Here is an 18,404-nt window from a genome sequence, read left to right on the forward strand (position 1 = left end):
TTCGTCCACAACAGCTGATTAATAAATGGGCATTTATCATACAAGAAATCTGATTTGGAAAAGCCGTCCTTGCTCTAATGGCTGCTTTACTATGTCCATACTCAATTCAGGACTGAATAAAAGTAATTACAGATGAAAAATAAGCCCATAAAGTGGTTGTGTAAGTTGACTCTAATACGGTGTCACATCCCTGAGGTACTCCAAATACCTAGTGGTACTGGGAGTAAGGTAGGACTTTTGAACTACTTCATTCAAAACTCTCATCCAGCTGAGCAAAACAGCCAAGTTAGTTTTAAAATGAAATCAAGCAGACTGAACTTAAGACTATTTGGTATTGGGTTCATATAATATGTTTCTTCTACACCCTTTTCATATATTTATGTCACTGGGGTGATCCAGGAAATTTGGCTTAATTAGGTTGTGGTTTGAATGGTAAATGTGTTTATTAGTCACATGTAATGTTTATATCTTTGTTTACCCTCAGATTCCTGTATGCAATGCAGATTTGGTCTTGTGGGGAAAATCAGCTATATTATACAGGCAGCTAATTTATTTTCATGGTAGGTTAAGTATAGGGCAGCATGGTTAAAGTGTTTCCTCTTCTAAAATGTCTGATAAAAATCTAATTAGATTTCTACACTTTTCTTACATTAGAAGTCAAGTAGTTTTCAGACAAAACAAACTCTTGCTGCAGAGCCTATTACTTGGTTAAAGCAACCATTAAAACCCTATTTTTCTTAGTCTCTTAAGAGATGTTTCACTGTCCTTTAAATAACCTCAGAACGGTCCAGAAGAATAAAATGTAAATGCAGACAGCCAGAAAGATATTGTACTGCCCCATGAGACTGCACTATCAATATTACTTCATATCAATTATTACTTAATATCAGTATTAATATTGATTGGCAATTACCTTATGGCACTGTTGTCATATCAAGCAAGGCATTGTAGGGAGAATGGAAGGCTTCTGAGCTGAGTTAAAGAGAGACTATTTTAAGAGGCAATGCCACCACTGCTTTCCTAGTAAACCCCTCAAGCCCATTTTTTTTTAGAATTTATCTCTCCTCACCAAAAAAAGAAAAAAGCCCCAAATGATTTCCAACTTTCACAGAGTGAGAATGGAGTTGTGAAAGTGGAGAAGGGAAAGAAGGGAACAACGAAAAAGGGATTTCTGTCACTTTTGTCTGATAAGCTGTGTGTGTGTGTGTGTGTGTGTGCACACAGTATGTGTGTGCGAAAAAGAGCGGCAGGGAACAAGAGAGAGGAGTGCTGGGGCTCACACCCACCACTGCCTTGTACTCAGTCATTTGGGCAGATTAATTGTACTTTGCGATTAGCCACACCTCCTATGGGAGCTGTTCTGTGGTGTTTCTCAAATAGTTTCTCAAATTGTAGTTTCAGTGTAGTTGCTCAAATTGTCAAATGTGTCCATGACCCCCCAAAGTTGCCTCTTCCTGCTGTAAAGAGAGGAACAAAAATGATGAGCTATTTTAATATAGATGGATTTAAATTTTCCTAATTAATAAAACGGAACTGATTATTTGTGAAAGTGTCTCTTTGTTGGATGTGTATATTTTTTAATTTTTTTATTAATGTATTGGAAAAGAAAAGAAACGTAATATGTCCAGAGAAGGATGCACTGCTGCCTTCTTCTTGACACGCACTTTTTCTATGTACAGAGAAGGTTTTTGGTGGGAGGGACAGGAAGCATTCCAACACGTAAACCTTCCTCTTCTCCCCCAGAAGGATGAAATGGTGCAAACCAATAAAAGCTTTACAGCTTGATTGTGCTCAGTGTATAACTGTCCTTTTTCCTAGTCCACTGAGATTATTAAAAAAATGATTACACTAAAATCCACCTTAGGAAAATAATTGCTTTTCAAAACATGATTATTGTTTCTCAGTTTTCTAAATGCATTGCTTCCTGGAAATATGATTGGTGAACTGTCACTCATACTTTGAAAAGAACAACCTCTAAAAGGGGGTTTTCGAAGGCATTTGAAAATGATAAAAGCAACTTGTCTGTTATTCAAACTTAGATACTTGACGTCAGAAACTCACTGACTGGATGAATCATCTACATTTTGAATTGAGAATAAACCAAAACCTTTAAAGGTTAAAAGTAATGTAATGAAATCATTTGTAATTGAATGCAATCCTCAGCAGAGTCATTTGTATATGAAAATAAAATTCATGGAGATATATATATATATATATATATATATATAGAGAGAGAGAGAGAGAGAGAGAGAGAGAGAGAGAAAATCTTCCCAATCCTAAAGTATGCATGCCTCATTCTTTATACCGAAAAGCACTATTCCAGACTTGTTGTTGCATACACACAATCACATTCTTTACTCTGGATCAATTAATCTGGAATTCCCCACCACCTCCAAGTTCTGCATTCATAGTCTCTCATGTGGAACAGAATTGCCATTCCAGTCAAAAACATCTATACCTCCAATTTTCTTTCATCTCCTTGATTAAGAGCTTTATGAGATTTGTTTAAAACTGATTTTGATTATATGCTATAGTCGACTTGAAGAATTACACCCTCCAGCTGCTCTCCAGAGGAATGGATATACTACATCTACAGAACAGTTATCTTTTTAGATGTTGTTCATGTTGCATCAGCTGTCCAGGCCACCTCACAGTCTGAGGTGTCACGTCCAGCTTCTATCATTGGGAAGTGGCTACCTCACCAAAGTACCCCTTGCAATGCTTCCTGTATTGGACTTGGTCTAAAGGTGCCCTTCGAAATACGTAAGCTGCACTGTTTTCTGCTCACCTGCTTTACACTTAGCTATTTTACAGTTCACACTACAGTGCTGTGCAAGAAAAGTGAAAATAAATCCAAAGATGTTCTTCTACTTACACAAGCTATTGTGCAAGTGGAAGCATGAGAACTGCTCTAGAAACTTTCTATCACATGCTGCACAAACTCTTCTGTTAATGCTTGCATAACTGCTTGCAGAACAGTAACAGCAGCTGTCTTCATTATGTTTATGATTTTTTTGGTTCCATCCCAACCTCTGGAGATATGTAGCTGAATCCTGTTCTCCCCAGCAAATGTTTTCCTTGAAATCTGCTCAAGTGGCAAATTGCAAGCAGCTTCTGATATGGCCAATTTCACTTTAGAAGAATTCCCCATTGGACATCCCCGCCCCCGGTTAGCAGTTAAATTGATTATGTCATACGATTGCTATTTGTGATGAAGGACATCAAGTGACAATCTGAAGCCTACCACATCCGCAAACCTATTTGTATAAAATGCATGGAAACTTACTAGATTATACACATTTCCATCTAATTCTAAATTGTTCTCTTAAAGATATTAATGCTTCTGGTTTGGGGCAATTAACATTGCTGTTATAATCTGAAGGCCAACTAGTAAAGTGACATGATTCAAGAACAGCAATGACTGCATTACATTCTTACTGTACATACCAATAGGTCTTAAGATAAAAGAAGCCTTAGGTTTGTGATTTCTGTTTGTATTTTGTTTGCTTGTTACATTTTTATATTGCCCAATAGCTGAGGCTCTCTGGGCAGTTCACAATTAAAACACATTAGGACTCGTAGGCTACTTTCAGCTTGGGAATTTTTTCATGTGATCTCCCCGACACTCAACCAGGGAAAGCGCATGGTTCACACCAGGCCTGGAGAACCTGTGACCCACCAAGCCATGCTACATTGTAAATAGACTACATTTGTCTCAGTGGATCAGGAATTCTTCAGGTCCGAGTCGCACCTATTCTGTGATCTTTCACTGTTTATGCAAAAGTTTGTGACTTTTAAGAAGAGGCATATACTTTTGAGATTGATCTATCATCATAGCTTCCTTCTTTTTTCATTAATAAAAAATGGTGTACAGTTTTTTTTACTGTACACCGTATCTCTGTTACTGCATTCTATTATTAAAAAAATTGCTGGACTCGATGGCCTTGTAGGCCCCTTCCAACCCTACTATTCTATGATTCTATGATTAATATTGATTTTAATGACTGTTTGAGCCATTTTATCTATTCACTGAGGATAAACTATTCTTGTTTATCTGCTCATTTCTTTTATGAACCAGTCAAGTGTCTGTGACTGACAAAATTCAGCATTAAGGAAGGCAGGAAGGAAAGAAAGGGGGGGGAGAGAGAACCACAAGCTTGCAATGCCCAGAGGGGGAAGCATGTATGCATCAGAAAGACACATTTAATACTGGCCAAGTGGACCTGTAACAAAATACTGCAGTGCTCCTGGTCATGGTTCCAGCCACGCCCTCTTGCCTATTCCATTTCCTCTCCTACCTGGCTCTCTGTTCCAGTCGGCCAACGTTTCTTGGTCAGTGAGCATGCTTAGCCCTCATTGGTAGGGATGGTGTGGGTGCCTGATTCCATCCGGGAATCTGGCAGAACTGTCCCTGCCTGCATCCCCCAGCCCCGCTCCCCCAGCCCCTGCCCTTGCTCACCCCCTGCCCATGCTCGGCAAACATCCTGCACTCACCCCAAGGGCGAGCACAGCAGGGACTGGGCGGGCGCCCGGACAGCTATGGGTTCACACATCCCTACTCATTGGCCTGTTTGGGGAGTTGCCCACCCTTAGGGTTTTTTCCCCTAAAGAAGTTTTTGGGTGCGTTTTTGTTTTGCACTATGGCAAACTTTAGAGTCCCTTTAGAGTCCCTGCAAGCCTGCTAATATCTTCCTCTTGTGTGTGGATGGTGCTGTTTTGGCTATATAAAGACTGGCACTCAGAGAATTGAGTTTCATAGGAAACAAAAGTGTAATGAATCAGAGCAAGAGTGCTGGACTGGAAATACCTACAGTGCAATTCACTTAATTTTTTTAATAATAGAATGCAGTAACAGAGATATGGTGTACAGTAAAAAACTGTTTATTAAATAATGAGCCAAACATTTCTTTATGTTTTTTTAACCAAGCTCAGAGGTGAGGCCTTAAAAAAAGAGGCTTTAACTAAGCCCAATAAAATCAGGAGACGGTGGGAGATGCCGCGGCATGGAGTTTGATGTCCACAGTGGGATACCAAGAAGCAGAGCTGTAAATTCAGTGTGGGACTTCGACACTGTGCTAAGTGTGGCCTGAATCTCATAGCCTTCCCTTTGATGCAAGTGTAGTATATTAACTGGAAAAAGCATTCACTTTTATTTGTCTGTCCTGTCTGCAACAGCAATATCGCCTCATTTAGGGTAGTCCAACATGAAAATGCAAAGAAAAGCAATCTGTTACAAATTAGCACAGCTCCCCTTTCATTTTACTAGCTAGTAATTGGAAGGGGTTAAGAAAGTGTAATTTATCAGATTATATGTGTTTATCTTTTTGTGGGGACAGCATCCCTTTGGTGAATTTTCCTAGGCACCCTGAGGGAATAATTTTTCCTTGATGTCCATTTGATCGGAAAGAAAACAATGACGCCTGTGAAATATGGGAGTATAATTTGTTGAGTTTGAAAAGGAACAGTTTCCCAGACTTCTAAAAATGGTATTAATGACTTTATTAGAACCTTACCTTTCTTTGGAAATGTTTTTGCTCTCTCGTTTCCAAATGGACTTAAAGTCGCTGCAGAACTCATACCACACCATGAAAACGTAGTTTGGCATAGTCTCCTTCTCACCAGGCTTTGGTTTTATCCCAAAATATGCCACCATTTCTTCAAAGCTGTTGGGGAAGGAAAAGATTGTCGGTACATAAACCCACTGTGGATGTTCAGGTACCTTCAGGGCAGATTTCTGACTGGGTAGCCTAGGTTGGCAATTAACACAGATCTGTGGCAACTTGGAAACTCTACTAGCAATAGATGGCAAATGTAATGCAACTTCCAACACTTGTGCTGTTTTAGTGGGTGTATACGTAAGAAACAAAGGCTGTGTTCAGATGCCACTTTAAGCCATGGTGACTAAATAAGCTACTCACAGTAGCTTCTTTTTGAAATAGTCCACGATGCCCTGCCACATGACCGAGCTAATAAGCCACTGTGCATAGCTTATTAAACTACTGTGCCTTATCTGACCCATTCCCCACCCACCCCTTGTTCTGCTGCAGTCCTCCCTCCTGAACAGTGGCTGTTTCACTCATTGACAACATCTCAGCAGCCTGTTTTAACCTTCCACAACATCCCCATGAGAAGGGAGAGGAGTTAGGTGAAGTACAGGGGCTTAACTCAGCACTTTCAGCATCACCCTGGCAAGGGGGGTGGTGGCTTTAAAGTGATGGAAATTTGCAGGATCAGGACCAAACGTCACATACAGCCTCCCATAGTTGGGAGGCACCCAATGCACCATCAAAACCCTGCATGACTACTCACAAAGGACTGGAAATCCTGTGTGTGCCAAAAAGGGCGTGGCAGTTATAAAACCTTAGAGGTTTGCAGGATCGGGACCAAACTTCACACACAGCCTCTCTTAGTCAGGAGGCACCTGATGCACCATCAAAACCCTATGCAATTACCCCAGAGGAGGGAAAATCCTGGGGCAACAAAAAGGGGGTGGCACAAATAACCTCTTGGGGTTTTGCAGGATTGGGACATAACCTCAATTGCGCATTTCCCTGCATGGCCATTCCTCGCATAGATGCCTTTATCCAAAATGGACAACAATGAAGTGGAGTTGTGCATTTCACCCCTGCTCCCGCACATTGTTGGCAGAGCCATTTCTGTTCGCTATAGCGCTTCAGCTATAAAGCGAAATTGCATAAAAGCTGCTGCCCGATACCCATTGCTGGTGTGAAGCCTTTATTGTCTCAAAATCGCTAAAGCACTATAGCACTTGAGCAATACACTGGAATTGTGCATTTCACACACACCCACTGCTGGCAGAGCTGCTTCTGTATGCTATAGCGCTTCAGTGTAAAGTGAAATTGCGCATCCCCCCCTCATAGCCATTTTGCTTCTTCATGGAAAAGTGACCAGAGAAGGAAAAAGGGGGGTGGAAGCTGTAACTCTCTGACAGTTTGCTGGAATGGGGCAAAATTGCACAGATGGGGTGCCTTCATGAAGAGCCTCTAGATGCTATAGTGGATAACTGAGATTGTGCTTCTTCATGGAAAAGTGAGCAGTTCTTTCCCTATTCCCCTATTTCCCCCTATTTCCCAAGTTGCACAGTCTCAAAGTAGCGATCAGGGAAGCCTGTCATTGTGTAACTTCACTGTAGTGGGGTAGCGTGATAGTGCAAGGCTGTCATTGTACTCGGGGAAAGCTGTGATTTTAAAACTGTAGCGCAGTATCAGGGAAGGCTGTGCTTGATTGGTTGTGGTTGTCCCTGGGCTGCTTGTCAGATCTCAGAAAAAGGGCTCTACAGGCTGGAGCAGAGTGGCTGCGCCGCTGAAGCAGTTTTGGCTGCTCTTGCCAGCCAACTCTGTGATCAGAATAAGCCACACTGAGCACCAGATGACACGATAACCCATGGTGGGTTAAATAACCCTTACTGCAGACTGTGGGTTATCAGAGTGGCTTATTTTGGCCAAATAAGCCATTGTGGATTTTAAAATGCCTGACAGATGACACAATAAGCAATGATGGGTTAAATAAGCCATGATGGCTTATTTAACCCATTGTGGGTTATCGTGTCATCTGAACCCAGTCAGTATGAACGTATGTGCAGATCTGCCGGGGTAGGAGACATTTTAGAAAGGTTCTGGTTTTCATGCAACTGTTATTTAGCAGAATTCTACTGAATTATTCTTATTACTTGAATTTCCAATACTTGGAAGCCCCAGATGCAGTTATGTCCTAGATCCTGTATATTGTATAAAACTTGCTTCCAAGAGAGGTTCATTCAGCCCTTCTCCTCCTTCACTTTCATTGTCATCTTGAGACCTTTTTATTTCAGTTGGCATTCCCAGCTATGTAATTCTTTAATGGCTGTATTTTATGATAAATTTATGTTACATTTTAAATATGTTCTTAGGCTGGCTCTATTGTTACTCTTATTTGTGTTTTCTATGTTATTTTTGTGATTTTGTTTTATTTTATTGTGGCGCTATTTTATCCTAGGTTTGGTTTCTATTTTTAAGTAGTCATTGTAACTTTGAATATATTTTTAGAAAAATTACATGTGTGTGTATTCATGCACCCACATATATATATGAACATATGCACATACATCTACCTACATACACACACATACACACACACTATGTATTTATGACAATCTCTGTTCTAAAGACAGCTATGCTTCTCGGTTTCCACTTCAGATCCTCTATAATGCCCAAACTACTAGATCAGATAGCCACTTCATTCATTTCTAAATTATTGAAGGCATCTTGCCCAAAGGCCACTCAAACCAGGAGATAGCACTGATTCTGTCTCAGGGTCTTAGTAAATTAATAACAGCAGCTACAATCAGGTGGTGTTATTAACAGCACTGAAAATTACCTGTTCCACTATAGGCTAAAGCATTCTTGAAATATATTAAAGAGTGTTTCTCAAGAATATTGAGAACTGTAAAAGTATAATGTTAAAATATCTTATTATCTATATAACTGAAGTCCGAGCACATGCATCAGTGAAGAAGAACAGAGGTTTGAATAAAAAAGCTGACATTCTATAACTTAATAGCAGTTAAGTTTTATCTGCTGGTATCCAAAGAACCAATGGGGGTTGGGGGTTATGCTTCTTAAACTGCAGCATTCCAAGAAAATCACTTTTGAATATGAAGAGAGCTTCAAAATCCATTTGGGATATGGCATGGTGGTCATCTATTCAAAGTCAAAATAAATTCCACTGGGCATGTCTAAGTAGTTCACTGGAACCAAGATATTTTCATTTTTAAATTAGATGTAAAAACAATACGGCACATGCCTAACTTTGCAACTTCAACAGGCTCCTTGATAGACCTTGGATTTTGAGTCTAAAATGAGACTACAACATTTACTCAAGATGCCCTTTTGCAGAAACAAGCTGCTCATCGTGTGGTAAAATGGTTCCTAGACCATACCACTTCAGAGCGCAGGTGAGTGATTGCACGACTGAATGCTCCACTCTGTTAAAAAAACATAAACACCCCACTCCCCGCACACAGAAAGATAGTTGTCAAAGAGAAATAGCTATCTCCCTAACATCCTAGCTTTTTGTGTGTGTGATTATATTTTTAATCAAACATGCACCACCACCTCCATTTCTGGAGTCTGAAGTAGAACACTCTGAACAGTTTTACTACATAATGAGCTGTTTGGTTTAGGGAGCCTCCATTTGAAAGCCTGTTTATGGAAGTCCAAGATAACTGTATGAAAATGTTGAAAGCATGAGTATGTATACGAAATAAAGAATCCTACTGTATTTAACAACAATTAACGTATTTAAATACATTTAAAGACAAAACAGGATCTTTTCATAAATATAACACACAATGTTAATGAAACAGGAAAGCTTACCCATTCTGTACATTCTCTAAATGGCTCTCCTCCGTCTTATGTTCTTCTACAGCTTCAAATAAACAACATTTTAAAAATTTATTTTAGAGATCAGATTATACATTTGCATTTCAAGTATGCATTTTTTTACATTTTAAATTTCTCATTCTGAAGTGGGCTATTTTAGTGGGCTATTTTGTGTATTACAATGTGAAATGTACACTGTGCAATTGTGCAGAGCTTGCAGTTACTAGAGGAAGAAGAGCTGGTACTCTCACTCCAGATCAGTGTCCTGAAAATGTGCTGGGATGATGGAGCCCAGTGGAATTGGGATAAAACATCACCTAAGAAATGCTTGTGTAAACATTCCATGAACTCTAGATTCAACTGGAAGCACATGCAACTCTCATACTTGTGAGAAGGGTGCTTTCTAGGAAACAGAAAACTATTATTCCAGTTGTGTTACAAAAACATCTCATATACAGTGAGGACATGCATGATTGTCTATTTCCCTGCTCTCTATTTAGCAATTTCATGCTGAAAAAAACAGCACAGAAAGACAGCAAAACAGGTACCTTCTTGCAAGCTCATCATGGTTTCCTGCTGTGTGGACTGAATGCTCGTCCCACACGTGTTGCTATATGTGATGTGAACAGGAGGATAGGTAAGTATTAGCATGGAGTCATTGCTGCTTAATTACCATGCATGTCTGCCCCATTTCCAAACCAGCATCTGGGTGTTCCCTTCATTATAGATGCTCCGCTTTTTCCCTAAACCCCAGCATTCCAGTTCCTTTAAGAAGCATAGAACCATTTGTTCCTGTAAGAAGTGTAGAACCTGAATTTAAGGTCTTAGCTGTTTTCCAAATCTTTGGGAATCTTGGAAAGAAAGACAGTTATTTTCCACTGTAAGCACAATGTGGGGTGGTTTTAAAAGGCCAAAACTATGGTTCCCAATGGAATTTCAAGATGCTGCTCTTCTCATGCTAGGAAGGACAAATATGGTGATGCAACAGAGATATTTCCCAGGACCAGAGGTATCATACAAAGATCCATCAGTTCCTGACAAGGGACATAACCCATCTCTCCAGACAGTCTGGCATCCGACCAGGAGAGAAAGTTCTGCTCTCTTATCCATTCTAGCCAAAAACACACACTCTGGGAAATCTCTTCTGGAACTTTTAACATAACATATCCTCCAGAGCAGAGGGGAGGGGGCTAGAGGAAGACATAGAAGGCATTTTTTTTACATGGGATATGTTATTAACACAACTTAGAGAAATATTAGTGAATCAAAGTGGGAGCTCCTGTCAAAAAAAGGAATTTTGTTCATTTTACATTAGTGACAATTATGTAGCCACCACACAAAATGAAAGACACACCAAAAAGATTTTAAGAGGAAAAACTATGTTTGCATTGATAATACTAATAATGCTACGTCTAGATAAGAAACTACTGAATATGAATTCCATATTAGCCATGTTAATCTGTTGTAACAAAAACAGCAGAGATGGGTGGCACCTTACAGACTTAACAAATTAATTGAATCTTTTCCCGTCCTACTGAAATAAATGCATAAACTCCCATTAACATCAATAGATCTGAATTGCACCCTTTGAAATGAGATATTCCCTTCAAAGGAGGGAAGCAGTTCTGTGCATGCCTAGCATGGCACACATGGCTCAACTGTGAAGCCATTGCATGCTTGTAAGCTCCAGGTGCACACTCGAACTCTTGTAGGCATGCAAGAATCCTTTTAAATATACAAGTTGATGAAAACACTTTTATGAAACCCTAATTAAAACAGAAAATAAACTCTGTAGACCACAAATAAGATAGGTTTGGATCCAAAGCTGAAAAGCTTATGCTTGCACAAGGCAGCCCTGCTGAATTCTCCCAATTTCCCTATCCCAGTATAACCCCTCTTCCCCATCACACACCATTCCAGAGGGCCCCTTGACCATCAGGAGTGGCTTTGGGGGGGGGCAGTGGGCTATAGTTGTGGGGAGGAGCCAGAAAAGCTCCATATTGCAAGTGGAGCTCTACCTCTCAATCTCCAGATCCAGCCCACCATATTTAAACTGATATAATTTAGGTAGATACACGTAGATAAAGCAAATTTTCATTCTATTATCTTGATAAAGATTATTAATAGTCATCGTGTATCCTTATGGCTCAAGCAGGTTTTTGTTGCTTAGGCATTTATACCCCCGCCTTTCTGCTTTATTTCTAAAAACAAAGGTTTTTTCCATATTTTGGATCTGTCCATTTTCTTAACAGGACTGAAAATCTATCTTAAACTTTCAAAATAACCAGTAAACCCATATAAGCCTGCCCAGGTCTTAAGATCTTTGGGAGAGGTCCTTCTTTCAAGAGGGCCTTCTCAGTGGCCGCTTCCAGGCAGATAACTTGACAAGGTTTAGACAAAGATTTGAACTCTACCTGACAGCAATAGGGGCAGAAGAAAAACCTGGTAAGATCAAATCCTCCATTTTCCTTCATGTGATGGGGGAGGAGGCTCTGGACATTTATAATAACTTTGGGCTAGCTGAAGGAGAAAATATGGAACTGAAATTAATTCTTGATAAGTTTGAAGAATACTGCATGTGTAAAAAGAATGAAACTTTTGAAAGAAAAAAGATTTTACATGCATGCAAAAAGCAGATCAAACAATGGATCAATATGCAACAGAATTAAGAATTAAGAATTGTGGTTTTGGTGACTTGAAAGAGTCTCTGATCAGGGATAGAATTATCTGTGGTATCAGAGATAATGTCCTTAGAGAGCAGCTCCTACATGAAGGAGCTTTGTCCCTGGACAAAGCTCTTCAGATCTGCAGGGCCTCAGAAGCTGTGAAAGCACAGCTGAAGGTGTTCTCCATTCTCTGAATGTGAAGGAACACAGTGTAAGAAAGTCAGTTTCAAGTGGAAATACATTCTTCCCAAGCAGCTGTAAGAGGAGGAATACAAAAGAGACAAGAATGCAAAAATTATGGAATGCAGCATGGTCTAAACTGTGTTGTACATTTGGGAAACTCTGTTTTAGCTGTGGGAAGCATAATCATTTTGCAAGGTGTTGCTAAGTCAAAGCACAAAAAATTCAGGTGCACACTGTTGATGATACTTTAGTTCAGGGTTTTTATATTGATAAAGCAGAAGCAAAAAAAGACTGGTGAAAGGGACTGGATCTTCTCAGTGCAGATGAATGAGACATTTATCCCATTTGAATTGGACACTGGTGCTCACTTTAATATTTTATCTGAAAAGGGTTATAAAAGTCTGCTAAAAAGGCCAAAACTGGGACCAACAAATATCAAAGTGATGGGTTATTATGGTACAAATATCCCAGTACTGGGGAGATGTATTACTAGTGTCAGGTACAAAAATGCCATATTCAAAATTCTGTTCTGTATTGTACCCAAGAATCTGACACCCATCCTGGGTCTAGCAGGCTGTGAAAAGTTAAATCTGGTAAAACACCTTTGCAGGACCATACTGACCAAGGGTATGCATCACTCATAGAGGAATACAAGAATTTGTTTGTAGTTCTGGGCTGTTTGCCAGATAAACATTCAATCCAGGTTAATAAGGGGGTGCCTTCAGTTAGTCACCCATGCAGGAAAGTGCCATTTGCTCTTTAGGATAAACTACAAACTGAGCTAGGCAGGATGACTGGCTTACACGTAATTAAAAGATGAACCAACTGGCTGGCTAAGCTCATAGGTATTCGTGGAAAAACCCAATGGTCAGTTACGCATATGTTTAGATCCAAGGGACCTCAACAAGGCAATCAGAAGAAAGCACTTCCAACTGCCAAACAGAAAGGAGAGCAATGGCTCAATTTGCAGATGCATGCTGTTTTTGGAAACTAGATGCTTCTTCAGGGTTCTGGTAATTGAAGTTAACAGAGGGAAGCTTGGAATCGCGTACATTCAATACTCAACTTAGACATTTTTGTGCCTGTTGTTTGGTATTGCGTCTGCCCCTGAAGTCTATCATAAAATCATACATATGCTCTGTGAACACATCAGTGGGTGGACACCTCCATGGATGGCATCATAATTTGGGGCTCAACTAAAGAAGAGCATGATCAACGACTTCAGCAAGTCTTGAATGCTACTAGAACTCCAAACCTGAAACTGAATAGAGAGAAATGTGTTTTCGGTGTTACAGAGCTGAAATTTGTGGGAGACATTATTTCTGCTGAAGGTGTGAAACCTGACATGAAGGAAATAATGGCTATAAACATGATGCCATGTCCACAAGCAAAGAAAGGATGTTCAGCAATTTTGGGGGATGGTGAATTTATCCCTAATTTGTCCATAGCCACTTTGGAGGCTTCCTGGACAGAAAAATGAATGGTGCTGGGATGCATAATAGGAGGCCTCCTGGGAACACCTAACAAACACCTAAGGCAACACCTAACAAACCAGCCAGTCTGGCTTGGGTGCTGTGCTCTTACAAAAATGTGATGACTGTTGGCAACCAGTGGCATATGTAGGGATGGCAGAGAATTCCGCCACGGATCTTGGTGAGGCCGAATGCCAGTGCATTCGGCCCCCCGAAATCTGTGGCAGAACGGCCTGCCCCCCCGCAGATCCCCCCCCGGGACGAGACTTACCTGGGGCGGATCTTCCAGGTGGCGGCTGGTCTTCTGACCGGCTGCCACCGCCGCCATTTGCAGTCTTGTCGGGGTTTTTTTTTTACAAGACGTGATAGGCTACGTAAAGACTTACGTAGCCTATCACATCTGGCTTAAAACAAACAAACAAACTGCATACGCAAATGGCGGTGGCTATGGCCGCCACCATTTGTGTTACTTATTTTTGGCCGTCTTAGTCTACGTAAATATTTACGTAGACTAAGACGGCCAAAAATAAGGAATGCAAATGGTGGCGGCCGTAGCCGCCGCCATTTGTGTACGTGCATTTTTGTTTTGTTTTTTTAAAGCCAGAAGTGATAGGCTACGCAAGTCTTTACGTAGCCTATCACGGCTGACTACAGGGATGCAAACGGTGGTGGCTACGGCCGCCGCCATTTGCGTCCCTGCTAGCCAGCGGCTGGATGTGCGGCTGATGGTGGAGCCGGCTGGCGGCTCCGCGGAATCCCCACAGAGCGGAGCCGGCCGGCCAGGATTCCAGGGGGAGGGACCGAGCGCCTCCCCCCTGCAGCGGAACCCGGTGGAGCCAGGTAAGGGGAGTTTCGTACATCCGTAGGCATATGTGTCCAAATCTCTCACTGATGCAGAAACTGGATATGCACAGATTGAGAAAGAGCTGCTTAGTATATTGTATGCTTGTGAAAGATTTACTCAATATATTTATGGACAGACAGTGGCTGTGGAAAGAACAGATCATTAGCCCCTCATAGGTTTGTTCAACAAACCACTGAATGACTATAGACTATGGATCTAATGAATGATGATCAAACTACAGAGATATGACTTGGCTGTGATCAACACACCAGGCAAACTTCTGTCCACTGCAGATGCACTTTCAAGAGCTATTCCACCCACTACAGTAGTGGGAAATACTTTGGAGACAGAAATGCAAGCTTATGTGGACATGCTTATCACATCCGTCCCAGTGTCAAATAAAGAACTGCAACAAATCAAAGAGGAAACTGATATTGACCCTTCACTGTAGGTCCTGAAACAAGCAGTGACTAGTGGTTGGCCTGAGACAAAGGACAGTTGTGATCTGAATATCAGAGACTACTGGAATTGTGAATATGAACTCATGGTGATAGATGGGCTGATCTTCAAGGGGAGCAAAATAGTGATTTTGGAGCCTCCATAGAGAAATGCTGCAAAAAGTCCATGAGGGTCATCTTGATATTGAGAAATGAGCATGGAAGTTGATGTATTGACCTAGGATTAATCAGCATATAGTAGCTATGGTAGAAAGTTGTTTCACATGTTTAAAATACAAGTCACATCAACAACCAGTGCCTCTGATTCCGCCTTCAGTTCTCCAAAGGGCCTACCAGAAGGTAGAAACTGACTTATTCACATAGCATTCCAAGGATTACTTAATAGTCACTGACTATTACTCCCTCTATCCAGAAATATGCACACTGCAAAGTACCAGCAATAAATCAGTGATTGCCAGCCTGACAGAGAACTTTGCCAGGCATGGTATTCCAGATTAAGTCTTCAGTGACAATGGCCCACAGATCTCATGGGCTGAATTCATTCAAGCAGTTTCCCAAAGTCTGGGATTTTCAGCACACCACATCTAGCCCTAACTTTCCTCAGTCAAATGGACTTGTAGAAAAGTCTATCCAGACTGTGAAAAATCTGATGAAGAAAGCCTTTGATAGTGGTGGTGATTTGTACAAGTCTCTGTTGATATACAGGAGCACTCCACTGGAGAATGGTTGGTCCCCTGCTCAGCTCTTAATGGGAAGTTATAATTTGCCTATAACTGATGATTTACAACAGTTTAATACCAATGAAATGACAGTCCCAGGAGGATGATGGAAATTCATAAGCTGAAACAAAATATTACTTGACAAGACACTCTGTGCCCTTCCAGAACTTAAATCAGGAGACAAGGTTTGTGTGAGAAATTATTCTACTAGTACTTGGTACCAAAAGGGCATAGTTGTAGAACAGCCATATCCAAGGTCTTATGTAATACAAAGGGATAATGGAAACTTATTGCGTTGTCCCAGGATGTTCCTCAGATGTGTGAGGCCGTACTGATTCCAGCTGCAATCAACCAACAGATAACTTCTCAGATAACTTCTCAAGAAGACTCTGATCATCAACAGCAAGGCCCACTAGATACCCATGATGAACAAACACTGAAGCATTATACCAGGAAGATAGAACTTCCAGAATGACTTATAGAGGTATGTTAATATGGTAGTGTAATTAATTCGTAAGGATACTTATTTTTTCATGGATAACACAGTTTACACAGTAAGATGTGTACATATTAATATGTGCTATGTACTATGTAATATGTGTACATATCAATATGTAATATATAATACATATGCATTATAGTAATTATTTTATTTTGTTATCATTTAATAATTAAAGGGGAAGTTGTAATGATAGAGTTTATAATTTAGTGACACTCCTTAGTATTATGGAGTTGGTAATTTGAGGACTTGCCCTAAAGTCACATGACCTGGGCAATCCCAGAGGCCTGTAGGTTGTTGTATGAGAGCTTCTTAGAGGCTCTCTAAAATAAAGTTATATTTTACATTAGTCCTCATTCCTCTCACATGCTTTAGACCCAGAAATCTTACACCAACCATTGGGGGGGGGGGAGGTTTCCCAGTGACTGGCAATGGGCCCTCAAAATATTATGGCTCCAGCACTATCCTCACCATGCTGAGGGCAGACACTAGATCTGGAGTAATCCAACCCAGATATGACCACGGAAAGTGTGACAGAGATATGCCTTCTCCAGAACAAGCCAAAACTGTACAAAAGCACTCCTAGCCATTGCCACCACCTAAACATCTAGGAGCAAAGATAAGTTCACAAGCCACCAAGAGATCCAGCAGAAGCAACAGAGACACCCAGCCTCTGTCTAGTTCATTTATCAGGGCAACCAAAGCAGTCTTAGTCACAAAACCAAATCAGAAGCCAGATTGAAACAGATGAAGATACTTAGTCTCATCCAGGAATGCCATGAGCTGGGCCTCCACTATTACCTTGCCCAAGAATAATATATTTCTCACTGGCTAATAGTTAACCAAGATGGCAGCATCCAGAGAGGGTTCCTTCGATAAAGGTCTTGCCACAGCTTCCTTAAAAACTAGTGGTATTATGCTCTCTATTAAAGAACCATTTATAAGCCTCTTCAGTCAATTAGCCATTCCTCCCAGGCCACAATAAAGAGCCAAGGTGGGCCAAGCCAAAGAATGCAGTCTTGCACCTCCAAGAATCCTGTCCATATCTTCAGCTGCCTGAGCAGATAAGTAGCTGTAATAACAGCACAAGCAGGTGCTCATCCACAGAGCTGACAATCAAAGTAGAATCCAAAACTGAGCAGATCTGAGTTTTATCTGCAAAGCATTTTGTAAACTGGTCCCAACAGGCCTATGAAGGTTCCTCCTCCCCTCCACAAGGGCCAAAATGTAATGGGCTGCTCACCACTCAGAACAGCTCTGCCGGCCGACACTGTGAGTATGCAATAGTGCTGGAAAAGTAAGATCTTTATGCCACCATCATTGCCACTGTGTATCCCTAAGATAGGTTCTAGTCTGTGTTTGACTGCACTTTAAAAAAATCCCCAAGTACTTCCTCCACTACTGCTCTAGAGTAGTTCATCACCCTCAACTACACCAAAAACCAGGGAGCTGGTAGGGTTGTTACAAGTGGGAGAGGGCATTTAGGAGCAATCATCTTGACCATCAGAGTTATTTCCCTGTTCCAGAGGTCAACCAGAGCTTCACCAGAACCACCAGTCCTAACAACAGGAAAATCCCCCAGAGCCATCAGGAATCCATCCAGATCCATAGGTGGCCATTCTTAGAAGTCCTCCATCCCTGTCGATGCTAGAAAGCCCCAATACATATAACCCTTATCAGCTACTGATCTGTCATAGAATCACAGAACTATAGAATAGTAGGGTTGGAAGGGGTCTATAAGACCAACCCCCTGCTCAATGCCCATGTCAAGAAAATTGCCCTGACCTCCCCTATCCACAGATCACTCTCATGTCCAGCCAAAAACATCAAACTGAAGATACAACTTGCAAGATGTATTGGACCAGATACCAGTTGGGCTGGATAACTTCAGCAACATCTCGCTGAGGTAGGGAGACTGTTTGGGTGGATCCCCAACAGAATCCTTGTTCTGTTCTGGAAAACCCACTTTTAGGTACATACACTCAAAATCAGATGATTGCCAAACAAGGCACCTGGACAGGAAGATAGAATCATGTAGACTACGGCAACTTCATCTCCCCAACTCCTGGAATCGCATAGATTTGCCTGCCACTGCTACACCAGAAATCTGGTGGACAAAGCTGGGACAGATTCCTCCTCCAGCCTTATTCAGCTAGGTCTGCTATATATGCCAGTTTTACTCA

The 18,404-nt window shown here is 41.1% G+C and overlaps 1 protein-coding gene across 1 annotated transcript in view; it reads right to left on the reverse strand.

The window, feature by feature from the left end:
- Positions 1-18,404, reverse strand: part of FMN1 (formin 1) — a 188,643-nt gene that overhangs the window by 16,425 nt on the left and 153,814 nt on the right. Inside the window, exons 14-15 of the mRNA XM_084844780.1 lie at positions 9,375-9,426; positions 5,514-5,663 (exon numbers count right to left, since the gene is read on the reverse strand). Of these exons, the coding sequence (XP_084700906.1) occupies positions 5,514-5,663; positions 9,375-9,426 (202 nt within the window). The remainder of the gene's footprint in view (positions 1-5,513; positions 5,664-9,374; positions 9,427-18,404) is intronic.

Source organism: Heloderma suspectum, chromosome 1 (assembly GCF_057233095.1).
Source record: "Heloderma suspectum isolate Gila_16-S chromosome 1, 16-S_ref, whole genome shotgun sequence".
Lineage (NCBI taxonomy): Eukaryota > Metazoa > Chordata > Lepidosauria > Squamata > Helodermatidae > Heloderma > Heloderma suspectum.